At 44.1% G+C, this 27934-nt stretch overlaps 2 protein-coding genes across 3 annotated transcripts in view; both read right to left on the bottom strand.

Annotated features, from left to right (window-relative positions):
- Positions 1–36: 36 nt before the first annotated feature.
- ric8b (RIC8 guanine nucleotide exchange factor B) lies at positions 37–14475 on the bottom strand. 2 transcript variants are annotated; one of them, XM_018754910.2, is made up of 10 exons: positions 14239–14475; positions 12747–12794; positions 11837–12463; positions 8615–8712; positions 6209–6359; positions 5994–6089; positions 5765–5909; positions 5144–5288; positions 3981–4100; positions 38–1397 (listed from the first exon to the last, which is right to left on the bottom strand). In XM_018754910.2, exons 1-10 carry the CDS (start codon positions 14320–14322, stop codon positions 1289–1291), a joined length of 1623 nt encoding a protein of 540 aa, XP_018610426.1. In that variant the 5' UTR covers positions 14323–14475; the 3' UTR covers positions 38–1288. The 2 variants fall into 2 exon arrangements, with proteins under 2 accessions (XP_029108245.1, XP_018610426.1); XM_029252412.1 differs by having other exon boundaries at positions 37–1397; positions 5765–6089.
- A 9049-nt stretch (positions 14476–23524) lies between these two features.
- Positions 23525–27934, bottom strand: part of rfx4 (regulatory factor X, 4) — a 28628-nt gene continuing 24218 nt past the window's right edge. The window contains exons 17-18 of the mRNA XM_018754895.2: positions 27638–27776; positions 23525–24648 (exon numbers count right to left, since the gene is read on the bottom strand). Of these exons, the coding sequence (XP_018610411.1) occupies positions 24376–24648; positions 27638–27776 (412 nt within the window). The 3' untranslated portion in view covers positions 23525–24375. The remainder of the gene's footprint in view (positions 24649–27637; positions 27777–27934) is intronic.

Below are 27934 nucleotides of genomic sequence, written 5' to 3'. Positions count from 1 at the left end.
CAAGTACCTTCAAGGGTCCTACAGCAGGAGGGGGAATTCAAATCTGCACTCTTCAAGGGGCAGTTCTGCCACTCCAGCAGGTAGCATAGTGGTTAAAGGAGTGAGTAAGGTTAATTCCACTATACTACATTTCATTCTGAGGGGCCAGGGAAATGGATGCCCATGGTTAAACACCCAAGATAATGTTTAATAAATCAATTTGACAAGTTTGCATGTAAAGCAGGACTAAAGCTTCTCAAACTTTACCATTTATTTCTGAACAGCATACAGGGTGCTAATTGACTTTAAGATAGGACAATATAGGCAAAGTATCAAAGATGTATATACAGCAGTAGATTGCAGCATCAACAGTAAAAGGCTGAAAGTTTATACAAAAAAAAAAAAAAAAATTGCATTGGCATAGACATTGCATGAAGGAAAAAGCTCATTTTTCCTGTGTAGAAAGGATCAAAGAGCAGAAAGTGGCCTATACACATTTTAGACAGACCAACCAATTAGAAAATAGCAATTTTACATGGCCTGAACCATTTATCCTAAATGTCACACCTTGTCTGTTACAATTTAACAAATATTGGCTAATTAGTAAAATCATCAATAGATGCTTTAAAAATTATTTGGTATTTAGTCTTATAGATTTCACCAATTTTTCTGCAGCTGCTCATTTTTTTTAGGTCAGCTTCACAAGATCACGTACAGTATATTGCACTTCTGTATACAGTATTTCAGTCCTTCTCCTGGAAACTCAGCTTCAGGGCATAGAAGAGTACTACTCATACTACTACGAGTAGAGTGCAGATATTATATATGCTGTAATGTACACACTACCTCTGAAACAATAGGTGAGCATTCTAACACACAGTTGGATTGCATTGAAGCTTCTAAAAGAAAACAGAAGCCGGATTGCATCAGGTGTTACCACCTCACACATGTAAGGTCAGATTCACCATTCCATCAATACATTCTCAAAGTAGACAAATGTCCAGTTAATGTTAAAAGTACAAATCTGTGAAAATGGACAAACGGGCTCAATATTCTTGTGTACTTTGTTTTCCCTCACAAGGAAGTTCTCATTCTCATGACTAAAATATCATAGCCACATTTACGGTGATGCTGTAAAGCAGTTTCCCTGCAATAGTTGAACATCCAAATTTACTATACCTGTCTACATGTACAGTACTTTTGTCTTCAGTTGTAGCTCCTGTTTTTTGAGGCTTCACTGTAATCCGGTGCTGCAGTAGACAGCTGGAGGCTGTTTGAGAACTAAAGATCCCGACCAGACTACTGCTAGCTAGTCTGGGTCCGAATCCTCACTCTCCACAGTGCACTGACTGATGGTTTCCTCTAGGGGCGCCAGTGTTCCATCCGGCCTCACACCCATAGGCCTGATCACCTGTTGTCTGAAAACACAAACCCAAGAAGGTATCCTTAGGCATCTGTAATGGTAATAAGCCAGAATCAACTCAGAAAAATAAGTGTATAAATGCACAAATCTTCAAAGGAGCACAACTATCATCATAGGCATTCGGCAGCAGTACAAATAAAGAACAAGCAACAACTGATGAGCTTCCTCTTCGAACGGCTGCTATCTATAGGTGTGCATGTTCCATTTAGCGCTGAAAGGCGAGAGGACACGGTAATTACAGAAATACAGTACGACTAGACGGGACAAAGGCCACACATCTTTTGAAGCCAATTAACAGCGCCACAGACACATTATTGCAACAGGCTGAAAGAGTCTGAGGAAGGCGGCCTGCGGGCAAACACAAAGGCGGTTTGTTTGTTTGCGCGACAGAATGTGAACTTGCGCTTTTGCACCAGGCTCTCAGTGCGATCCACCTGCAGCTGAAAGAGGTGCTCGCTCAACGCCGTTATTTCGCCTCTGCCTTGAAAGGGGGGGTCCCATTATTTTGCGAGACATCTTTCTTTCCGCCACATCCGCCTCAGAGGTGCTTAAGGACCCTTGGATGCCCCCTCTTCGGCCTAGTGGCCATTCTTGCAAGCAGTTTAATTACAGGATCAGTGCTCATACTGATCTCTTCAAAGCCGCGGCTGCCCCTCAATACTAATCCAATTATATCTGCACTGTGTGTCACCAGCCCTCACTAAGATGATTTATCAGTGAATTATCCAATCAAAGCTTTTAAAAACCTAATTTACTTTGGCTACGGTGGCTGTTCACGTGCAAATAAAATATACCGAGAATAATGAAGCACCAAGGTTACAGTGGCAAGACGACTGTACTTCCAACACATAAACCCTGATGACAAATCTAGAGAACTTGAGTGTCCTTTGGAGTCATCGGTTGTCAGCATGTGGGATATGTCCAATGATGTTCACACCATCCTATTCCTGCAGTCTTTTTAACACCTTCTCTAAATAACTTCCAATCCATTCCCTCCCTGTGTTTCAGCTTTTCTCTTCTGTTCTACTTTTTTCTCTATCCTTCTTTACCGCTCCATCTCATCTCCTTCATCCCACATCCTTCTCAGTACTTCTGGCCAGCCTAAACACCTTTGCAAAGACCTGCACTTGAAGTCAATCCATTAAAATATTTTCCAGACTAATCTGATGTTGCTTGCCAAGCGTAGCTGCTGAGCACTCAACGGATGACACGAGAGGCCTTAGGCTGCTGGACAGGAGACTAGTGGTCTTCTTTTCACAAAGTACAGCCTCACCAAGATATTCAAAGCACGCAATCATCTGATAACAATGGCTCTTGCTACGCATGACACCACTGTATATGTTAAGTCAAGAACAGCAAAAATGAAGGACAGCAAAAGCCTAAATTTAATTAAAATTCTCCCTAAACATGTACCAGTGAGAAAACTAGTAAAAAGATATGCAAAGCATGGGTACATTTTCCAGCCATGTTAAGGAGAATCACGTTCTTTGAGGTGTTCCAAAAGCGCATCAACACTAATCAAGTACACAGCAATTCAGGAGGCACACGCACAGCCCTGAAGTCATCTTAAAGCAAGAAAGGGCACTTAGAAGGCCAGAGAGGTAGCGCCTTCCTCCCTCCTAAACTAGGAGATCTATACATATAATGTCTTCAGTAACACCCAACGGAGATTTTTCCTACCTATTGGCAAACATGATGGGGTGTAACAAGGTGGGGGGAAAAAAGATGAAGAAAAAAGACAAAGCCGATCCCCCCCCTCACTCTCCTTGTTGCCTCCTGGCCAATTAGCCTCATGGATGATGCCCCTCATATGGACATGAAAGTCACTGGTAATTGGCTGCAACCCACAATTAAGCAGCAGGTGAAGTGCATTCCTGCCTGACATGGCAGATCTCCCAAGAGGCAGCCCAGGGGTGGTGGCGTTCTTGACAATCACACCCCCCCTTACCCTGGGGGGAGCCCTGATCTGGGGGGAGAGGAATCCTCCTCTATCAGACACGTGCTTCTCATTACCGCTGTTCCCCACCAACCAATGGCCAGCGCCCTCTCGTGCTCGAAGACTCATTGAAACCCCCTCTAATTGAGTCTCTCTGTAGGTCCTTTCCTTGTTAGTGGACATTGTTTGGCATTTTTAATGAATAAAGGGGATACTATAAAGGAGCGATATGTATATATTATCAAAAACAGAATACAGGACATAATAGCTCTAGTCCTGCAGACCACTGGGCACTCCAATTAGCCGGTAATTAATGCGGTGTTTGTAATGCGAGCGGGCCGGTGAGCTGGCTGGCTCCATTGACTCCTACTGAATGCAGTAGTGCTGCAGCGAAAAACGGTAATTGAGGTGAGACCAATGTGGAGATTCTTGCTTTAATGAACCGGTTGGCAGGGAACACACAGTGGGGACAACTGGTCCAAACCCCACCTGGACACGCTCTGCCGGATGACAGCATGCTGGAGCGTCTAAACGGTACTGTCATTTTCATCACTTTCCTTAAGACCATTTCACTGCTTATTCTCATAATACTAAAGAATACATCCTTCATCGTAAAAAAAATGGACTCGCAGGAAACAATACCTTGACAGCTGGTCAAACATGTTGGCCAGCTTCTCAGCTTCATATTCCTTCTGCTCCTCAGTCATCTCCTCAATGGAGTTTGGCATCGGCTCCTCCACATGACCCGTTATGGGATTTATACTGGGGGGGATGCAGCAAAAAAGTTAAACTTGTTAAAGATCCATTTGAAAAAAAAGACTTTGTTCAGTTCTATGAGCAACAGTTTACAGAGCAAAACAATTCCACACAGATGGCCGGTACTCAAGATCAGTGTTTTAATGGACAGATTAGATGGGGAGGGGAAAGAGTGGTAGAGGAGATCTGTACCTTTGTTTTACTGCTGTGATATTATGCATGCTTCAAAAGCCCTAATTCATTCAATGCTGTTGCATTTCAACAAGTGACAAATTAAAGAAGTTTATGGACCCGTCACTAGGTCTTCAGTGACGCAAGTCCTGACGTCAACGTAATTCTCGTAAGTGGGTGGCACAGCAAGTAGCGCTGCTGTCACAGCACCTGGGTGGTGCAAGACGATGTGGGTTCGATCACCGCTCAGTCTGTGTGGAGTTTGCATGTTCTCCACGTGTTTGCACGGGTTTCCACCAGCTGCTCTGGTTTCCTCCCACAGTCCAAAGACATGCTGTGCAGGTTCCCCCATAGTGTGTGAGTGGCAGAGAGAGTGTGTTCCACTGATGTATGGATGAGTGACCCATTGTAAGTCACCTTGGTGAATAAGGTGTGGGCTGATAACACTACATAGAGCTCAGTGGAAGTCACTCTGGAGAAAAGCATCTGCCAAATAAATACATGCAAGTGTGGGACCAGCAGTCTTCCTCACTTTGATTACAGTGTGTGGTCCACCATGACCACTTTGGATGTTTAAATCAGCCTGTGCTTTGCTTATTTCCACTCCTGCTTGAAAAAACAGCCAAAGAACCTCAAAACTAAACACACTGTGGCAGCATGGGTTTCAACCATTGTTGACTTGAATCTCCGGACACAGAGAAACTGTAGATTTAATCTCAACAATCTACTCATTGGTGTCAGCTATGACTGCCTGCCATAAGAGAAGACATCCTCTCCCCTTCTTGTTGTATCCAGAGATGCCATGCCTTCATTATTGCATGTGTCATACCAAGCTTTAAAATTAAATAAAAATGATCACTTTTGATCCATTCACTCACAAGGGCTTAGCCGACTTATATTCCTCTGTGTCCGAGTCTTCATCTTCAGAGTACTGACCCTCCCCTCGGCCCCCGGCCAGCAGCCCGCGCGCCGCCAGGAGTCCAGCTGCATTTCCATAGCCCGTGTACTTCAGCAGGTTGTCCACTGGCGGGTGACACAGAGGGCATTCAGAGGGAGCTGGGACCCCACCACCAAAACAATTACACTGGTTTCCTGACACTATGTGGTGTGCACCTGTGTACAGTCACTGACTGCTAAGATTTGGAGCTTGAAAAAGTGTAGATTCCCACAAGATATTATGAAAAATATTAAGAATCCCTTCCTGATGCTTTATAAATAACCACATCAGTGGTTTTTTTTTCTCCTTCTCCTCCTCCTCCTCCCCCATCTGGCCAATGGGATTTTCTGAGCATGAATTACAGAGGACCCAGAACAATGATGGATGGTACAATCATAAGTATTATCACAAGTGCCTGTATGAAGTTAAGACAGCAGAAGAAGAAAATTATATTCAAACAGGCTGAGTCACATAATCCGAGTCATTGTTTAGTTGCATTGTCACTGGTCATTCAAGGGCCATTTTCCAAGTAATATAAACAAAACAAGATGTGCTGTCCCACCACTTTCTTTGCAGAGGACGAACAGGAACTCTGCAGCGCTCTGCTTCACACCCATGTCCACATGGGTCATAAGGCGCACCAGTTTATTCCTGATGGTTGTGCCAACTTCTGGCCGATTCTTCACGTCTTTCAGCGGAGGCAGAACCTGCAGGAATTCAGTGGGAAAGTCAGGTGGAAGGTGAGTGGAACGGCAGCTTCGCAGGGTCTTAGAGATCAGGCAGCAGCCCACCTGTGCTTTAATGAATCTGCGGATTTCTCGGTGGTGCCTGGAGCTCTCCGTCAACAAGCTGAGAACTGGCGTCAGTCCCTCTTTGTAGTTGACACCCTGGTTAGAAAGAGAGGTGTTAAGTATGTGATCATACACAAAAGCTCTGTCAGGACAGATTACCGCAGTGTCAACCAAATGTTCCTTCAGGTGGACACATCAAGGACTAGGGACACCACCCTGTCTATCCTCTTCTCCATGAAGTCCAGCAGTGCCTGCACCACCTCCATGTTCTTCCCACCATGCTGTTCAAGCCCGCCCCGGACTGGCAGGTCTATCAGCACATCCAGACAGTACACGGGCATGTTGCTGAGCAGATTGATGGCATGGCTGCAGAGAAAAAAGAGCCGTTTGAACCGCATGCCACTGCATTCCACCAGCAAAGCAAAGACATGAACAAACATGCATGAATTAAATACTTTCATGAAGACACTGCCTAAATTTGAAAGAAAAAGAAACTGATCTAAAACTCATCAGCACAGAAGGAAGTCTCGAGAAGTAGAAAGCGTAGACCATGTTTAAGAAACCCTTTTCTTAGAGTGTCAAAATCTTGCAGACCTTACTGGTCACAGTGGGTGAGAGTTACAAGGAGTTAATCTCATTAGGTCTTTAACACAGTTACAAGCACTGAGTGGATTTCAGAATTTAAATTTAAAAAAAAAAAAATCTGGAAAAAAAATCAATGGTCTAGACATTGTGTTAGCATTATCTGCATGTTATACACAATTACTAGAGTACGACTGGTTAAATTATTTTTTTAAAAAAAGCATGCTTGATATTCCAAAATTAGCATTTTGTTCATGCAAAAGAGTCTTTCGTATTGTGTCATTCTATTTCTACTAGTGTGTCTGCATGAATGTTTCATACGTTTACTGCTGTATTTAACAGCAACATTTACAACTGTAGTTTTTGCAGAAACGTGAAGAAAAACTTGAAGCTACAGCAGGTGCCGCCATGCTCACTGTGGTATGGAAATACGTGGCACACATGGTAACACACTGGCCCTCTGGAAAGAACAGAACTGGGGTCCCAAATGATGATGACAATATGACAAGGCCAGTTATAGTAGATATAGTAGTCTGGAGGGTCATGCTCAGAGGAAGATGTTAAAAGATGCACTGAACCAATGTGCATCTTAAGACCAGGTACCAAACGTAGTACAGGTGGTCCCAACTGACGATGGCGTTATGTTCCGCAAAACCCATTGTAAGTCGAAAATATCGTAAGTCGAAAACGCATTTAATACACCTAACCTACCGAACATCATAGTCTAGTAATGACGGCCATTACAGGCTTGCTGCCTTCTTGCTGGGAAATTATCTCGATTTTCTCCTCAAGAGTAATTGCCCTCCTCTTCTTCTTCCCACAGTAGCAGGAAACACAGATGGGCATTTCTGTGACATTATGGATGCACAAAACACAACCGCGAGGCAGACTGGGAGATGCCGATCGCGAGAGAGTATCGCGCCGCATATCACTTGCTCAGGGGGAAAAAAAAAAAAAATTCTAAATTCGAAGTACAGTTTCTACTGAATGCCTATTGCCAGCTCACCATCGTAAAGTCGAAAAAAACGTAAGTCGAACCATTATAAATTGAGGAGCATCTGTACTACAGCTGAAACCACAGTAAAGTTCAATGTTTCATTCTGATGGCAGTCACCTTCTAATAAGTGGAAACAAGACTATTGCTGCTTCAGTAAACAGTGAGGGGTAAAACACTGAAAACAGTTCAGACCGAACTTCACAATTGTGACGAAAAAGGACTGCTAAACGCACTGCAATTATTTAAAAAGACTAATGAACCCACGCTGTAGAGTCGGCATCACCAGCCCTGTTCAGGAGGAATCCTCGGCCTGTTTTTTCTGCCCTTTCAGGTGCAGAATACAGTTTGAGTAATTAATGCCTCACGAGCCATTGTTGCGTTTGACGGTATTTTGCAGGCGTCACAGGGCCGAGCCTGCGGACAGCTCTCCACAATGGAGCAAGCAGGCATTCCTCAAAGGGTAAGCGGAGGAATCCAAAAGGTCCACCTCTGAGGGCAGTGAGGAGGGGGGTCATCAATCACTACAAGTTGACACCCCCAGCACTCAAAGCCTGCACCCTCTTTCGTCCAGTGTCCCTCATACGCGCGCGCACACAGATGTGCGTGCGTGAACGTCACTGACAAGAGCTCATTCGGTGTCAGTCACCCTTACATTATTACAGAGGGACACAATCGCAATCTGGAATTCCAGAAAACTCCCTAGAAAAGCTAGACACGTTCATTTCCCAAAAGTATTTGAAATGTGTTATCATTGCTGTTAACAATTATGAGAACAAAATATTAACAAAAAAGTGCAGCGAGAAAATACAAGTAAAAACGCGTAGATGTCGGTGATGAAGCCAAATGAACTGGAAAAAACCGGTGCATCTCTCCAACTTGCGGTAGCCTCATGTAACACTGAAGAAGCATGTTGCATCATCATGCAAAATAATTTCCAGTTTATAAGGTGGACTACGGGATGAGGAGTGCGAGCGTGTCAGCATGCTGCACACACATCCAGAAAACATGCGATGTGCACTGCGACGAGCCGGGGGGTGCCAACCTGTGCGCTTCCTCCGTTTTCTCCTCTGTCTCAGTCTTTAGCATCAAAACATGGCGCATGATGGCACAGATGAGGCGTAGCTGGTGATGGTCACCATCCTATCAAATGAAGGATGTACAACATCATGACGCTCAGAGCGGCCTGACATCAGTCATTGGAAAGGCAGGGGTGGGGTCAAGAGAACAGAGGTGACTGGAGCTGGACTAAGGGAGGGGGCTGAGTGTGTGTGTATATGTATGTGTGTGTGCTGGGGGGCAAGGTTTGGAATAATGTTGAAAACAGGAAAGAAGGGCCACAGAAGAAGTCAGCTAAGCTGTGGGACCATTTGCAAAGATTCACAAGTTGATGTGCATCGGAGTGGGTCTCACTCAAACTCTTAGTAATACATGGCTTCTGAAACAAACATTTTAAAGTAAATCAAGAACATTATCAAGAAAAGAAAAACTGGAAATGGAAAACGCATTCTAATGGAGAACAGACCTCTTGATTCTCAGCTGAAACATACATTGTCATTTTACTACCAAAATCAATGCACTTGTTTCAATATTTATTAAGCATGACCATTAGCTGTATGTGCTGATACTAATCCACTGTGTCCAAAATGACTGCTTGCAAACAGCTGCACCATAAATACTAAGTGGCTATTGAAGCAACAGCGACAATTAAGACTAATCTGCTAATCTTCAAAGGGGAGGGATCGAGAGACACTGAAGGTTAACAAAGACAATATATACACAACATAATCACCTGAGCCCCGGGCTCTCGGAAAGAGACTGGGCCTTGGAAGATGTGAGGATTAGGAGAGTAAAAGCAGAAAGGATTACTAAAACAACACATCTGAGGTCAGTCCCAGAACAGCTTTTCCTTCCATAAAAACCTTGAACCCACCCACCAGAGACACACACACATTTTAGTGAGCACATTTCGCCAATTGTCATTCATCCATACACCAGTGGAACACACACACACTAAGGGCAGTTTAGAGTCACCTGAGACACATGTCTTAGGACCACAGAAGGAAACCCGAGAGTACACGCAAACTCCACACAGAGTGAACAGGGCTCGAACCCATGTCCCCCTCACACTGCCCAGATGCTGCGAGGTCAGAGCGCTACTCACTGCACCACCGTCAAGCCCAAGTTAAAAAGACCTCATTATTTGTAGAAATGCAAAAATGAACTTCCAATGTTACACGACATGCTAGGTTATTTACTGAGCTGACACCTTTGTCTAAGGTGACAATTTGCATATGATGTATGGATAAATTATTTATGCACCTACTTGATCGATGAACATCGGTTCATCAAGTGGATAGTAAACTAGGTTTACTCAAGAATCACATGTCTGCAGCCATGTCTCTTCCTCTTAATGTAATGTACACATGGTATTTTTTGCTGAGATGTACATCGCTTTGGACAAAAATGTCTGCTAAATGAATAAATGTAAACTCGAGTTTGGAAGAGAATATAATGAACAAAAAATTTAATGTAATATTTTTTACAGGGATAAAAGGGAACATTTTCAAATAGTCACAGAATAAGAGTCATTGCCTGCATTAAATAGATTAACAGCAAAGGACCTCGGAGTATAATGTATATACTTCCATACAGCTGTGCTGACCCCAAAGAGGTGGGGGGGGGGGGGGGGCTGCTCTGGGTTCAGCGTGATGCACTTACAAGGAATGGGGGGGGGCCTTACAGCTTCCTGATCCCTCTGAGCCAATTAACACAGGCCATGCAGAAACAAGAGGGGCTTAAAAGAGGTTTCGTAGCTTTGGTACCATTAAGGGGTTTATCAGCTAAGACATGGTTTATAAAGGGAAAGGTTGGAAGCTCATGAGATTTCCACCCACAGTCTTTCAGAGACTTGAAACGAGTTGCTCGGTTACTTCTGGTTTGCAAATAAAACTTCAAAAAAAAAAAAAAAAAAAGCCCACATTAACGAATGATGTTTCAAGGCAAATGTTATTTCCAAATTTTGTTCCATTGTCACTGAGAAGAAACCTCTGCCACATTAGTCTTATAAAAAAAAAAGTCCTCAACTAAATACAACATTGTTTATTTTAAAAATAGCATGGAGATAGGAAAAAAAAAAATTCCTAATGAATCTAATCTGATATTTCTGTATGAGGCTCACGCTATAAGAACGCCCAAAGAATATACACCAGTTCATGTTATGACTGTTCCAGGTGGACAAATGTTCATATCTTAAATACCCAATTTTTTTCAAATAGCATGTTCTTCACTTTTCTAAAATTTTTGGGTTGCAAAGTGAAAGCAATCCGTGTTTTCAACATTGAGCCATTAGATGGATGTCAAATGCACCCAAACAGCAGTGTGGAACTGCCTTTATGTCCCTTCCAGTGTTTACAGCTTGTGTCTGGTGACCCATGAGGAATGTTGCACATGTTTATGGGATAAAGTAAATTAACATCTTATTTTAAATTTGATTTAATGTAGTTCCAATTAGAATGTTAAAATTATGTATATTAAATATGACAGTTTTATCAAAGAATCAAACCCAGGGGGGGATCAAGGGATATCTGCATTATTAACATTTTAAAGTCATAGATAATAAAGAAAGTTGAAAGTGGCCAGAAGCTGATGAATACTGCACGTTTGCATAGTTAACTGGCCAACTCCCAGAAATTAGATTTTTTTTCCTGTAATTTTATATTTGTTAAATTGGGGGGTGCGGTGGTGCAGCGGACTTGGCCGGGTCCCACTCTCCGGTGGGTCTGAGGTTCAAGTCCCGCTTGGGGTGCCTTGCGGCGGACTGGCTTCCCATCCTGAGCGTGTCCCCTCCACCTTCAGCCTTGCGCCCTGTGTTGCCGGGTTAGGCTCCGGCTCGCCACGACCCCACTCGGGACAAGCAGCTTCAGCACAGTGTGTGTGTTATATTTGTTAACATTTTCTGCAAGTTCTATAATGGTCTGTTGCTCCTTCTCAGGTGCAAAATAAACTGTAGCCTAGGCTTCCAGGATACGCTCTGGATGACTGCAACCTTGCCTAAGGAAAAGCAGTTACTGATAGCAAGCGAGAGTGCGCATTAATAAAAATTACTAAATAAGTCAGATATTTTCTTCATTTACTATAAATCATCGCCATCTGTTTTATTAAGCTGTCAAATCGGCTCTTTAGACTTTCAAAGATGAGTTCTTGTCTGTGTATAATCGAACGTTTAAATAATGTTAACGAAATGTGAGAGCGACATGTCACTCACCTCCTCTGTGCTGTTGGCGAGGGTGAGGTTGAACAAGGTCTTCATCACTTCCATGAGTCGCTCGTTTGCCTCAGCCTGGACTGGCGGTGTCGAGGGCTCAGGGGCAGCAACCTCGTAGGGCCCCACCCAGCGCACACCTAGGGTCTTTTCCAGCACGCTGGTGAGCAGGCTCATCGCGCGCTGCTCCTGCCGCAAGGTAACGCGCAAGTCTGGCTGTAGGGCCGAGAGCAGGAAGAGCAGGCGTAGGGAGAAGAGGCCCACCTCATGGCAGGAGGTGTGGGTGACCTGTAGGCGCCGACAGAGGCCGCCGGCCAGCTGGATGTCAACGGCGACCTGCTGAGCAGCAGTGCTGTTGAACACCACATTGCAGAGGCATTTCAGTGCCTCCACCGACACCTCCTCCTTCCCATCCTCGTCTTCCCTCTGCTGTTCGCCGGGGGTGTCGCCCATCTCCTCGGCAACCACGAGACCTGCCAGCCCGGCCAACACCAGCATGCCTTCACGCGTGGCCACGGGGCTCAGAACCCTCTTGTCCCGGGACAGGATGCGCAATGTCTCCAAGCAGACCCGCTGACACTGGGTTCTGACGGACCGCCGCAGTACCGTGAGCAGACCCCGACACAGCCGCTGTAAGGTCAGAGGTCAGGGGTTGTGGCTGCCATTAACGGCCACGTGAAATCAAAGCTAAACCTCAACCTTTTAACCCGACACTTGACATCCTTACAATGAATATCCAACTAATTCCTTCTTTAAGTCATGAGGATGTGTCAAAATAAAGTAGCTATATAAACAGAATAAACACAACTGTATTTATATATTTTTTTTTTTTTTTTTTATGAATGCTGCCATCTTTAAGGGGCCAATATCAAGTCTAGCTGAATGCCTCAAACTTGAGATGACAAACACTTACGATTCGCTTGTCCTCTTCTTTTTGGTCAAAAGTGAAGGTGCGACTGTTCTGAAGAGGCAAAGCAACATGGAGAGACACTGCTTCAATCACGATAAAGTAAAAAGTATGTTAGCATTCAGTCAATTCAATTGTCTTTGTCCAAAATTTTGGTATAATGGCTCTTGGTTTCTGATAACCCAATTTGTTTGTTTAACCCAAAGTGTGTCCAAAAAAAAAAAAAAAAAAAAAAAAAAAAAAAAACAGGAAAGTGACCAGAATTAAGTGTTAAACAATGGTGAAGTGATTCCTGTGTCTGCACCCACCTCTCCGTCTGTTGGGGTAACGTACTTTTCTTTTGTTTTCTCACGTTTGTGTCACTTTGGATAAGAATGTCTGCTAAATGAATAAATTCACTATAATTACTACTATATTATATCACGTTGAAATCACGGGTTGATCGTTATACAGTACAAGTATTGTACTATACTGTGGTTTAGGGACATTTGAGGAAAATGGTTTGACATTTCGGGTGGGTTAAGAACGAATTATCTCTCCATTGAAAACAGAAATAGGCTTTGGGTGTCCGAAATTTCGGTATCAGCACCGTTCAGGAACTGATTTATTCCGAAAATCAAGAAACTGTGCTGTATTTCGACTTAAACTTAAGTGGGGCATTAAAAAAAAAAAAAAAATTTTCAGCAATTGTTGGCAATAGTTCTATATTTCTTAATGGGCATGTCCGGTCTTGCAAATTGAAAGGTAAATTATCTGTTTGAACTCTGACGGAACAGCCAGAGTTCATTCATATATATATATATATACATACACACACACATACACACACACACACACACACACACACACACACACACACACACACAATAAATCTCTATGACGCGACGTTAACGTCACAATAAACCGATGTGGCAAAAACGCCGCGCGACTCGAGACGCGCGCGCGGCGTGAATGACACATGTGCGAGGGGCGCGAGAGCCTGTTTGAGGTCAGCGGGGAGCAACCGCTGAACCCGAAAGAACAGCAAAACACACGGAGCAAGGCAGGCCGATAAAAACCCCGTTACAGGCCAAATGATATAATTTTAAAAAAAAGTGATATTTTTTCCCATCATGTTGTTGGCAAAGGGAGGCGGTATCCCGTGCGAAGGAGTGACCTGCAGCGCACTCGTTAGCAAGCTGGGCTAACAAAGCCGTCACTTCACACTTCACGCTGGCATGAACAGAGCAAACGAGTTGAAGTCGCAATTGTCTTGAATTGAATCATTTGTGACAGCTTCAACTTCGTCGTGGAAGGGTGCTTACGTGTGAAATTGAAACGGAAGGGAAGGCGGCTACCACAGCAGAGCATCCCGCTAGCAGCAAAACAAAAAGCAGCGTCACTCCCTCACGCACATCGCTACAGCGCGACGCCGACGAGCGGCGCTTTTAGCCCGAACCACGGGGACGAAGGCGGCGGCGGCTCGTGCTGGGAGTGGGACAGGAGGCGGGCTCCTTACCTCCTGGTTGTACTGCCGCAGACGCCGCTCGGTCTCCTCCTCGTTGTCGCTCTCCATCTCCGACAGAATGCTGCTCAGGTCCATGTTCCCGTGGAGCGCGCACCTAAATGTCCGCGGCGGCGAGCCCGCTGCGATTCGAACCCCTTTGATTTTTGTTTTTCCACCCCCTCTGTGGACGAACAGTCAGACAGCTGTAGCGACGCCTTCTTCCGGCTTCCACCCGTCAACTTTGACCCCGACACGTCAGGGGCCCTTTGACAGAGGAGGCGTGTCCAAGTCACGTGAGTACCATAACCACCACAGTGCAGTATTTACATCGGACCCTATTCTCTAAAGCGATTTATGATGATTTCTCCTGTTAAACAGTTAGTTAAATCATTTTGACAATATCAGTTGAGGCTACGTACGTGTTTTAAGGGTACTGCAGTAGGAGGTGCCATTCGAACCTGCAGCCTTTCGGTCAGGTAGTAACTCTAAATCACCTCACTACCTGACGCGGTGTGGTAGATCATGACGTCCTTCATAAAATACAGTATAATACTGGTCCTAATACAGATCTTGGCTGTACCCCCAAATAATGGTTTTTTAAGTTTTGTTAAGGTATTTTTTAACCCCATTTTCACATGCTGCCCATGGCATGTGAGACAAATTGCCTTTCACATGACACAGCCAAAGATGTGGTGCTCTTTTACACAGACAAGCTAGTTTAGGTAATTACTTGTTATAATAAAGGTCCTTACATCTCTCGATATATCAGTATTTACAGAGATTGGTACAGACATTTCCAAAATACATTTCAAAATTTGTTCATACCATAATTTAATCTTCACTGATGAACACTGCTTATGAAATTCAGTGGATTCCATTAGCGAGTAGTAAAGGTGTCCAGTTTGTGATGTTTAACTCCCACCTCCAGAAAAGGTTATCTGGTATTCCATGATAAGTTAGAGACATGAAGTTCAAATGGTCACTGTTCAAGATGCCTACTACAGTGGCTGCTGCAAGGAGCAACAGTATACACACACACACACACACACACACACACACACATTTTCAGAACCGCTTGTCCCATACGGGGTCGCGGGGAACCAGAGCCTACCCGGCAACTCAGGGCGTAAGGCCGGAGGGGGAGGGGACACACCCAGGACGGGACGCCAGTCCGCCGCAAGGCACCCCAAGCAGGACTTGAACCCCAGACCCACCGGAGAGCAAGACCGCGCCCCCCTTAGCAACAGTATAAAGGTAATCAGTTCCTGTTTTGGCAGTAGATCATGAACCCATTGGTGGAAACCAATTGTAACAGAAAGATAGGAGGCCTGATTATCAGACAGGACCTTCTCTGAGGACCTTCTGAATTGAATAAAAGGGCCCTTAACGCAGGAGGTAGTGCCACAAGTTTCTGAAGGACTGTAGCTCACCTCTCAGGCTAAGGTTCCTGTGGCTGGACTGTAGATGAGGTGGCTGACGTTCGTTCAGAAATGCTGAAACTGTTGGATGTTGTTGGGGTGTCTTTTGGTTGACATGGACATTGAGTATTGGACTGAAAGCTGGTTGAGTATTACTGGACTGGCAGATGTGTGAGGGATCCCGTCTTCAGAAAGGGAGATTGAGAGATGTTTTTCTAACTATTGAGAATCACACATTGCAGCCTTCCTAGGAGAGCCTATGGCAGAGTGCTAGAGAGGAAGTTATAACTAACTTCTGAGCCACAGATTCAGGAGGTGCATTGTGGATTTTGTGGGAAGGGGGTGCTGCAGGAGTTTGGGGTCGGAAGGCCGCTTCTGAGCAACGTGCATTTCTTGTGTCTGTAGAGCGAGAGCTGTATCTACTTTCTCAACATTGTCAGACTCATTCAGTGTAGACGTCAGACATCTCTAAGCATCTGTCTTGTCTCACCTTCTGCTTGTGGTCTTCATGGCGTTCAAGACACCAAGGTGCAGCAGGGGTTCTGAGAGTATCCAGGCTGTGGATACCAGAGTTTTATTGGTGCCATTCACAGATGATGTGATCCACTAAACCTCATCATCTATATCCCTGTCTTCACCTGTGGACGTGAACTGTGGGTAGCAACCAAAAGAAAAAGATTATAGCAAGATTAGACAGAAATAAGGTTCTTGTGCATGGTGCCAGAGCTCACCCTCCCTGACAGAGTGAGGAGCTCAGTGATTAGGGAGGCCCTTATTCTGTAGTTATGAGGATTGTTTTAGTTTCGCCGAGAACACTCAGTGATAGTAGAAGATTGACTTTTAAATTTTTACTTCAAGAGCTGATATGAAGAGTCTATAAACCCTTATTGAAATTTCACCTTTTGTTGATGTAAACACTAAAATCGGGACAAATCATACCAGACCGTTTTATCTTTAGTAAGATTTAATTGCTAAAAGTGAAAAAACAAATGAGTCATTATTAGGAAAGCAATAATTAAAAATAAAAACTTTCAGTATCTTTATTGTAAAAATGTGCACCCCCTAATGCCTTGTGAAGGCACCTTTTGCTTTGGTCACAGTACTAAGTCTGTTTGAATGGGTCTCTAGGAACTTTACACTGTTGCATTTTGCACTTTTATCTCAGTATTATTTGCAGAAGAATTAAAGCTTATTCAGACTGCAAGGGAATCTCTTGTGCACAGCTCTCTGTAGAGCCAATGTGTTATAACTTGGCTTTTGCTAGCAATACATTTTTGCAAAGTTTCTGTGGGTGAAATCTGTCGTATAAGAATCCATGGAAGTTATACATTTAACATACATTAATTTGGAGTTAAATGATCCATTGTTTGGGAGTAAGTACCTTGCTGTGTCTGTATTTTTATTGTTGGAATTCATCATCAATTGTAGTTTTCCTTTGTCTCCCGTGATTCCGTTTACGCCCAGTCTGCACAGTCCTCGGCATTGTTCATCCTGCCGGTGCCTATTTGCTGCTCATTATTGTGCTAATAAGGTGTTTTGTTTGGCTTTTCTGTATGGTTGGTTATTCAAACTCTTTTTGTCCAATTTGTATATTTGCATATGAAGTAAATAAAATTGGTTTATATCTTCCCTGTCATACCCTTTATTGCCAATTAACGCCTTTGGTGTTACATTCTTTGAATAATTTGTAATGATAGCCTTTTCCTTTTGAAAATGTTGTGGGTAAATATTTTAGCCAAAGAACTGAGCAGTGCCTGTGTAACCATTGCGCTCAAGTGGCTTTTACACTTGGCTCTCTTCTTGTCTTCATTATGTGATGTTTGTATTATATTTTTGGTTGTAATGCAGTTTGAAAGAATGTATTCTTTAGAGAAATATTTAAAATTAAAACTATTTTGGCTGTTCGGGCTGTGTGCCTTTCTCAATGCAGATTGTCTTAAAAACAATAAAATCCTTGTAAACACATCTCCCTGTCTCAGTGTCACGTGGAACAGAGGACCCTGGAAGGTTGGACCCAAGTGCATGAGAGGTTATCTGAAACCGAAGGATCAGGCAAGTTCTCGTTGTTGGGGACGGGCGAAGATTTGGTCGATCAGCAGTCAGAGTGAGAGCGAAGATCCATAGATGAAGTCTGAGGGCAAGGCGAATGGTCAGAAGCCAGGAACCAGGGATGACAAACAACAGGACATAAGCACAAGAAGGACGGTTGTTTCAGTGAGATTCCGCAACCTAGTGAGCTGGCGTGACTCCTTTTATATCTCGCTGTCCTGATTCACAACAGGTGGGGTTGTTTGTTTCGAGGACATAGATGTGACAGTACCCCCCATCCCACAAGCAGCACCTGCTGCCCTACGGGCTCTGGGCAGGCGCTCCCTGGGCCTGGGTGCCAGCCGGTCTGGGTGATCCCTGTGGGAATCCGAAATCAGGGTCGGGCCTAAGATGTCCCACACAGGCACCCATCATCTCTCCTCAGAGCCATACCCCTCCCAGTCTACCAGGTACTGCATACCCCCTCACCGGAATTGAGAATCTAGGAGTGCCGACTGTGTAGGCTGGGGCACCATCCACCTGGACCGGCAGGGGGAGGTGCGGTGTTACAAGGGGCCTGGAGCTGTGACGTCTTGTATAGTTTGAGGAGTGACACATGGATCGAGGGGCAAACCTGCAGGTGCGGGGGCAGCTGTAAGCGATAGGTTACTGGAGTGAGCTGGTGGATGATCATACAGGGACCGATATAGCACAGGCTTCTTGGACAGGAGTCGTAGTTGCAGGTCCCTGGTGGAGAGCCAGACCCATTGACCTGGACGGAAGGAGAGGTGGGGGCGATGGCGATCCACCTGTTCCTTGTACCTGTTGTTGCTGTGCCGGAAATGGTCCTTAACAGCCTGCCGTGTCTCCTCACTTCCCCGGAACCAGGCGTCCACTGCCGGCCCGTCGCTGGAGCATGGATGCCAGGGGGACAGGGTGGCTGATAGCCAAAGACACACTGAAAAGCAGAGATACCCATAGATGAGTGTGACAGGGAGTTGTGGGCATATTTCGCCCATGGTAGAAACCGGGTCCACTGATGTTGCTTCTGGCCACAGTAATTACGTAGGAACCAGCCGATGTCTTGGTGCAGCCTCTCTACCTGCCCGTTCGCCTGTGGGTGGTATCCGGAGGTCAAGCTCAGTGATACCCCTAACTGGCGCTAAAGCGCCTTCCATACCCATGACGTGAATTGTGGTCCTTGGATGTCCAATTGTGGATATCGGAAACAATATCCTCTGGGAGCCCGTAGAACACACTCATGGGCGGAAAACATGCTGGAACAGGGCCTCTGCGGTCTCTAGGGCCGTTGGGAACCGGGACAGGGGAATCAGCCGACACGCCTTTGAGAAACGGTCTAGAATGGTCAGGACAATGGTGCTTCCCTCCGGCGGGGGAAGATCAACCAGGAAGTCGATCGCCACGTGTGACCAGGGCTGCGCTGGGAAAGGTAGAGGCTTGAGTAAACCGGCGTGTTCCTGGTTGCGCAGTGCGGTCCCCAAGCAATTAGATCGCCTGTACTCCAAGAAAAACCAGGTCATGCTTGACGAGTCAGGGGAACCCCAGAATGACAGGTATGTCAGGCAACCTGATCAAAAAGAATACGAGATTGTTGGCATGGCATGCTCTGACTTGTACCTGTAGCGGCTCTGTTTGCGACTCCACCACCCCGGTACACGGGCTGTCCATCGAGTGCGCTGACCCGTAACATGACCTCACAGTCCCATGTGGGGAAGGCATGACCTCTGGCAAATACGATATCCATGAAGCAACTAGCAGCCCCCGAATCTACCAGAGCATGTGTTTCTACTCCTGTCTCCCCCAAGGACGTCATTACAGGCACAGTCATTTGGTGATTGGGGTGACGCCGAGCGCTAACCTGTGGTTCCGGGTGGGGGTGTCTAGTGGATGGTCGAACAGAGCAGTCAGCTAGGAAGTGGCTGGAACCTCTACAATACAAGCACAACTGTTCTCAGAGTCAACGCTGCCTCTCGTTCGAGGTCAGGCGCCCTTGTCCCAGCTGCAAGGGATCTGGAGCCTCAGGAGAAGTCATGGCCATGGAGGACGACCGCCGGGGATGAGGCGTTCGTTCCCATGCCAGGATGTCAATCATGACCGCTGTTTTGATGAAGTGGTCCAAGGACCAGTCTTCTCCCCGATATGCTAGTTCAGTCTGAATCTGTGGGTGCAGACCATGCCAAAATTTAGCCAGGAGAGCTGTGGAGTCCCAGCCGCTCTGCTCCGCCAGAGTCCAGAACTCCAGGCAATACGCAACCACGGACCAATCACCCTGCTGGATTGTCATCAGGCGGTTCCTGACTGTGCGTGCCGGAAGCGGATGGTTAAACACGGCTTCAAACCATGTTCAGAAGCCCTCATAGCTGGTGGGCATGTGCGTTCTTCAGCCATGGCCCATGCAAGCATAGGTCCGGTCAGCAATGAAGTCATGTAAGTTATCTTGATTTCATCTGTCTGGTATACACAAGGCAGGCTGGATAACACAAACTCAAATTGAAGAAGAAATCCCTGGCATTTGTCTGAGGAGCCATCGTACCTTTCTGGGATGGCCAGCTGGGGGTCCATTGCTGGCAACCTCATTGCGACTTCTGTTGACATCGGAGGTGAGTTGCGATTGTCAGCTACGACAGTTTTTGTTGTCACGGCAGCGGCTTTTGCCGTCCTGGAGACTCCTCTTTGTTGGAGCGCTCGTTCCAGTTCCTGGAGGGTCTCTGATCACAGGAGCCGAGTCGCACCCTGTGTGCAGACACGGCGTTCTGCAGGCACTCAATTCCTGCTGGGTCCATCGTTAAGGCAGAATCTTCTGTCACACAGAACAGAGGATGCGGGGAAGGTTGGACCCAAGTGCAGGAGAGGTTATCTGAATCCGAGGGATCAGACGAGTTCTTGCTCTTGGGGATGGGCGAAGAGTCGGTCGATCGGCGGTCAGATTAAGAGCGAAGATCCGTAGACGAAGTCCTGGTCAGAAGCCAGGAAACAAGGAACAGGAACCAGGGATGGCGAAGACCAGGACATAAGCGCAAGGAGGATGGTTGTCTCAGTGAGATTCCGCAACCTAGTGAGCTGGCACGACTCCTTTTCTATCTCGCTGCCCTGATTCACAAGAAGTGCAGTCGTTTGGTTCAAGGGCGTGGCCATAACACTCAGCACATTGAGGATCTGTTGATCTATAATGTTGCAAACATGATTCAAAGCTTATATAACGGCATCATATACATATACAACCAGTGTACACTATACTTTTTTAAGTGGTCTTCAAATAGGAAACACCAAGTGTTCCCTAAATTGCATTAAATTTAACTTCATAATATATTTTTTGAAAATTTAATCACTTATGAATTGCTTTGTTTCTGTAATATTTTCTGTAATGTTTTTATTAACTGCGGCATACAGGGTGGCAAATGATGAATTTTTATACATTTATAGAAGTGTATGTCTAAATATTAAAGCACAGACATAACTAACCAGAGAAAAAGAGCACAGCTAATAAATACAAAAGCATCTCTGGGTTTTTTTGCTGGTAAAGATTCTGTTGCATGTTTGCTTGCTTAAACCATTGGAAGAGCATTATGTGTTGTTTGAGAATGTTTTAAAAAAAATCAATTTTTCTGACACATTTGACCATGTTTTAAATCAATTAAACTGCAGGCCCAGAAAACAAGGGTCCGAAGAGTTTAAAAATCAAAATCTCCTCGTTTTCCAAGAGGTTCCAAGAATAAGATTATCTCATAGCTTGGCAGAACAGCCAGGAAAACATCCTCTTGCGTACTCTTGATGGATGTGACTATTTGTAACAACGCTTTCCATCAGAGTACTGATGTATTTTGAATCATTTAGACATAAAATTGCTATCCATCTGATAGCACAGGGCAAGGGAAGCTCATTGACCTCATGTGATGTGATAACAATAGAGAGCTTTTACCTTTTATGTCATGTTCCAGAAAGATTGCACGGTATAGGAGACTGATACACTCAGTCACAATCCAGAAGAAGTAAGTTCAAACAAGGAAATGTTCATATTTAGTGATTTAATTAAATAACCTTCTAAGAAGAGCAACTTATCAACTTCACAGAATAGTTACCAACTTCTTGTCAAACCTTTTCACTGCTGTGAACTACTGTTCACACAAATACAAGATTTCATATCTTTTATTGTTTGTATAGCTGTGCTTAGTCTACTGTGTTCATTAACAGGAATCACAACATAACATTCATTTTGTGATGTTTTAATTAGTGATGTCATATGATTACTTTATCTTCCAGGAACATGTCATCATCCGTGTTCTTGTGTATTTTAACTGTTAACTAAGCGCATCTGATTTGCGTCATTCCTTTGATGACATATCTGTAAAGTATTTTCTCCTTATTACACATACATTAGTTTTTCTTTTGTGTGTTACAAAATGTTTCGTTTTTAGTATTCTGCATAAAAAGCTGCACCTTTCGGTGTCAGCTGAGTTGGTTTTATGAACAAGAGGTTTGAAGTGTTAACCACCGAGATCTGGACGTGGCCGTGATTTAGTTAGAGTTTGGCTGACTGTAAAATCAGGCACAGGGGGTGGTAAGACGGACCTAGGGCTGTGTGCTTTTCCCATGTTCCAAAGCTTTGTCTCTGACAGGCTTCCTATGGACAGGCCTTGATGGTGAACTTTTATTGGAGCTCGGGTGGGCCACAAAGCAGGGGATCTGTCTCGAAACAAAACTTGGGGTAAAAAGGTCAAAGTTCACAGCACAGAGGGGCGACGACCCCACCCAGCGGGAGGATCTCTGCTTTGAAATGTAATTTTTTCCGTGATGTGCCTCTCTCAACTCCTTCCAGCCCCCACTGTGTCCGCGGTGCTCTCAGCTAATTGAAAAAAGTTTCTATCCCCAACCGTACCTCATCCTCATTTCAATTCAGCTTCAAGGATTTGAAAAGATTTTGAAAAGATTTAACAACAAACTGAAAATGAAAAAGGGCAAGGAGATTTGCAAAATGACATCCTGCACCACATATGTGACAATTGTGTATGAAGTAAAAAGAGTCACTTGACAAAAATAATGCATATACAAGCAGGTTCTGAATTTTAAATTACCTTTTGTGAAACAGGCATCCTTTAGGTACACATTATTGAGACATCTAAGGTAATACCTTGCAGTGTGCACATATCTCAGTGAATACAGTAGCACAGCAGCCAAAATGCAAGAAAATTAACAATAAATGTCATATAATGTTGCAAATAGCAATACATCACATATTACATATAGTAATACATGAATTAGTACTGCAGAAGTATATTTAAAAAGTCATTCTGTCCAAGAAGAAGTATTATTTAGTGTGAACAATTTAGCTACACAGTTTTATCTGGCATAAAATATTATTACAGTCAAGTTGCTGCTAAGGGTAACGCTTAATAAGTTCGAATACAACTGATAATGCGTCACTTAAAAGTTTGAACTGTGTTTTATTGTATCAGAGAAGGTGATGAAAAATTTATTGGCGAGTAGAAATCTTATTTAATATTAAGTAAATGCTGCATTTACCATTCTTTCAAAACTAAACAGAAGCAATATACAAATTTTACTTGTGCTTCAAGTTCTTCATGTGGAAGCAAATGTTAATTATTTAATCAGTATAAACGACTGCTGTTGCCAAGTTGTCCAGAGTGCTTTTATTTACAGAAAAAGTGACTAGAGTTACATTTCGATTTCCTTTCCGTTTCCACCTTACCCATAGGGTAATAAGTCCAGAGAAACTTTGAGTGCATATTATGACACACAAATCTAAGTTAATTCTTTATAATCTAACATATATTTTAAAATATAAACCAATAGCAACAAAACATGGACAGCAAAACAGTGGCAAAAAAACACCATGTTACAAAGTGACAGAAAATATGTCTACAGTAAGTTCTCATAGAAATACAGTAACAGAGACTGTAATGTTGAACACAATACACACTCAGAAGGACAGCGTTGCAATGTTTCAGCAATGGAAAATGCAAAATATTTATCACGATAAAATGTAATCTGGTTGAAAAGAAAATCCCTTATGTTACGTTTTTGTGCTGAGCGCACACCATCGTCCTCATACTTCTTGTTGATATGTTATCGACAATCCTTGGTTGCTGGTGGCAACTTGCACAGCTCCGTTGTGCAGCACACCAAAGAGGAAATATACGTACAACAGACCTGACAAGATGGCAAAACATGCTAACGGTTCACAAACAGCTGTGATGTTTTTTTTAAACAGGTGTGAACCATAGGGTTGAAGGAAGTGGACACCCTTTTGTGCACACCATCGCACAGAAGTCACTTGGTGGGGATTTGAATACAATCAGTGGTGAGGCCCACACCACCAACATCCTCAAAGGACATCCACTTGGAAGGGAAACAAGGTACAGCTTGGCAATGACAGGTCACCTTCTCTTATGGCCGCCATGCTGCTCCTTCCAGAGAACACACAGCCCAACAAGCTGCTCCCACAACTCTGGACGTCAGATTACCCACAGACTCTGAAAATACTTGAAACTATGTTGGACCATCACCGCGCCTCATGATGATCTCCAGTGCTAATCTTCAAGTCTCCAAATCCAGTGAAACGTGTGGGTCGGGGAAGGTAGGGCAGTGCAGGGGGATTGGCATCCGCTGGCTGAGGTCGACGAGCCTCTATAGGGAGGTGGAAGAGGATGGCAAGAAGTAGAGGCTACTTGGCCCAACCTGTCGTGGCCTCACTATTGATGTAGGCAAAGCCAGGGAAGTGTTGCACATGCTCATATTCCGAATTTCTGCGCGGCACCAAGGAGGAGTACACATCCCCCGATGGGGGGTAGCGTGAGGAGTGCATGGGGGGGCTGGAATAGCAGCTGTTAGCTGGTGGGACATCCGGCCAGCGTGGGGTCACCGGTGTGGGGTGAAGCCTGGGGGTCCCCCCCATTAAGCATGGCTCCATTCGGGACATCTGGCTGTTGAGTGGGTACTGCATAAAGGTGCACAAACCACTGGTTAGTTCACACTTTCTTCAAATCATGGGATCCCATACAGTGAAAAACCACAACAAAGACTTATATATACGAGAGCTAAAATCAAATATTTAGTACTAACTTTAAGAAATAATCCGTTAAAAGATGCAAATATTAGCTGAATTATTTATCATGTAAACAGCTTTTTAAACATAAATACTGTTACACTATATTAAATAAAGTGTTTCTTTCACGATTTGTGATCCAAACGGTGTCAGAAATGGAACAATTATTTATTCACCTGCACAATGCAAGTTGCCAATGAGAATAATTTAATATTTAAGTAATAAGTGATCAGATTTAATCATATTTATTACAAATGTTACATAGTATGTTGATGTTGTCATTTATTTTCCTACATTTTTAATTTTAGGTGTTGTTTTTTCATCCAGGAAACCCTATATTTTTATGTAAAGAACTGACCCCACACAATGGACAGCCACCTAATGGAGTAATTCCAGGGGAAAAAAGTATCCCATTTGTTGAGGGATGGGTGTACTTGAGTTGATTCTAAGAAGCTGTTGCATTCAAAGACACTGTAAATATCTTTTCAGGCAGCATTCATTCATTCAGTACTTTATGCTGCACAGACAAGAATAGCATAATAAACAATAAATTTCACAGTCATTAATTTTGTATTTGTCGTTAGTTTATTAACATCCTATTCAATGCTTTAATTATTTCCTGGTTTAATTTTGTTCTGATTTTCCAGAATTTACACTAGAGTATCAGTCACAAAGGAAAATACCTTCTCTAGAGAACGTGCTGTTTTCATCATACAACACAGATTATATATCTGTATATATAGTTCAAGTTCCCCTTCCTTGAGTTAAAACCTACAGTTTTCAAGTTAGAAGTTAAAATACTTGACCACAGTCATGCCCTTATGAAAGTTTTTGCTATTGAAAAAAACATTTCCCAGCAGTCAGTAGAAAGCTGGTGTATTATTGTGGTCGCCTAGGGTAACCACAGAAAAACACTTACAAAACAGCAAAATTGCCAAAACTCCATCTTAAAAGCATGAATGAATCATCCTTGTGACTGAAATCGTACAGAAATAATTCCTGCTGCGGCGTCTTCTCCCGTCCTTTTGAAAAACAGGGCAGTTGTTACTCCATTTAAGTTCGCTGCTGCGAAAAAGTGGAAGTTATCATGGGATTCTAAATATACATGGACGACAGTTAGTCCTATTATAAGAGATCGGAAAAAGACTGTTGGGTTGGGGCAGAGAGCAGGCCGAAAGCTCAGGGGCCCCTTGTTCAGGGCCAGATAAGGGACCATTGAGTGAGGCCGTTTGAGGCATCACCCTTGCCCTGCTCGGGGCTGGGAGCTCGGCTGCGCGGAGCAGCTGCTGATCACGGGGGACTGGAGGCACGCGGGCCTTTCCAGTCACCTTGGGGAGCACACATCCGCTCCATCAGGAGGGTGGCTCCGAAACACTGCGCCTCACTGATCCCCTCCGGGCACAAAGGCCGTGTTCTCTGGAGGGCTCTTGACAGAAAATTGCCACCGCTGAGGGTCAACTCACTCAATCTCAGCATCCCCTCTTCGAGCCCACACTCACTTTTGTCGCCTTTTTTCTTCTCTGTCCCTCGCCAACCCACTCCTTCTCCACTGCTCTCTCTCTCTCTCTCTCTCTCTCTCTCTCTCTCTCTCTTCCTCTCTTTTTTGCTCATTCATTCCTATTCAGTCTTGTGTTCTATCACATTATAGTTACTTAGACTATAATAATAATAATAATAATAATAATAGTAATATCAGGTTCAGTGTTGCAGCCACTTCTATCCCTTGTCAGCAGCATTCATAACTTCAGGTCTATTTAATATGTTTCATGTGAAAAAATTAAAAAAATGAAGCACAATAATACGTTAAATATTTTTCTAAATGAAAAAATAAAAAAGTTGTCTTAGCCTCTAAGTAACAGCTATCCTCAGTAATCCTAGTAATAGTCTAGCAGCCCATTTAGAAACAAACAGTCCAGTACGTTTGGCGTTATTGCACCATGTCTAGTTGGAGAGGTCGCGGGAATACCACGGTGGCTCGCAGGGCAGTGACGTTGCTCTGACAGACGGTCCTATGCGTTCTCCTGCGGCAGAAGCCCTGGGCCCGGGACCCAGTACAATGTGCCTTGCAAGCAGTGAGCGCGCTCCATTGTTCACGCGGAAACACCATTTGCATGCTAATAAGCCCGGCTTTGGTTAACTTCTGTATTAACATTCCTCTCTGATTTACTGGCAGTGTAAAATTCAACCTTCAAAAGGAAAAAATTCTATGGAATTTACACTGAGCCAGGACAAACTGTGAATAACAAATTGCTCCGCTCTTTTAAGCGAGTTGTGCTTAGTCTTGAAAGATATCAGGTTATAATCCTACGAAAAAACAAGTCACTAAAAAATAAGTAAACAAGATTGCAGTAGTATTTATGTAGAACTGAAGAAGTCCTATTTTTTCTCATTCACATTTCCAGATTGCAGGCTTATATACTGTGTGTTACAAAATATTTAGGTAAAAAAGGTAAACTTGCGGTACTCTCACCAACAAATGATGATGAAGAATAGATACCTCACAATCTACATTTTGTCTATATTAAAGACACAAAAGACCTTATTTTTGTTTTCTTCTGACTCATTCTTTTCCTTGTTTCTCTCGTTTTTCAGAATTCTAATCAATTCATTTCGGTCATCATGCAATTAAATTCAGATTTCACTTGACAGCTTAGATCCCCAATACACCCTGTAATCAGTTATAAAACAATACAAAACCCTTTCCATCCTTATCTGGAACAATTTGAATCACAAACCTTGTCACCAGACAAAAGCCACAGCTGCGCAAACAAGTCTTAATCAGACAATGTGCAGTTTAAAACAGTCCCTATGTCGCATTTTACAGCTATGCTGTCTGTAATAATACAAGGAGACACACCTGTTGGCCTGGGTTGGCACTCACCTGTGTGCTGGTGCGGTGGTAAGCGGGGTAGTGGAGGGACGTTCCGATCCCCGGCTCGTGAGGCAGCGCAGGGTACTGGTTCTGGATGGGGTGGTGGTGCTGGTTTGAGTAGCTGCCATAGTTGTAGCTGCCTGTGTACCTGGAGAGTGAGAAGAAGCAATTGAGGCTGTAGAGTCAGCTGAACCCCACCCTGGGTTTGGGAGTTCCTTTCAAATCAGTATTTATTCAGTTTTGTGACATTTTTCCCCAATGCAAGCTACGTTATCTCATAAACATCAGTGACCCAAAAAATTACAA

This window comes from Scleropages formosus, chromosome 5 (assembly GCF_900964775.1).
Source record: "Scleropages formosus chromosome 5, fSclFor1.1, whole genome shotgun sequence".
Taxonomy (NCBI): Eukaryota; Metazoa; Chordata; class Actinopteri; order Osteoglossiformes; family Osteoglossidae; genus Scleropages; species Scleropages formosus.
This window is presented reverse-complemented; position numbering and strand designations above follow the sequence as displayed.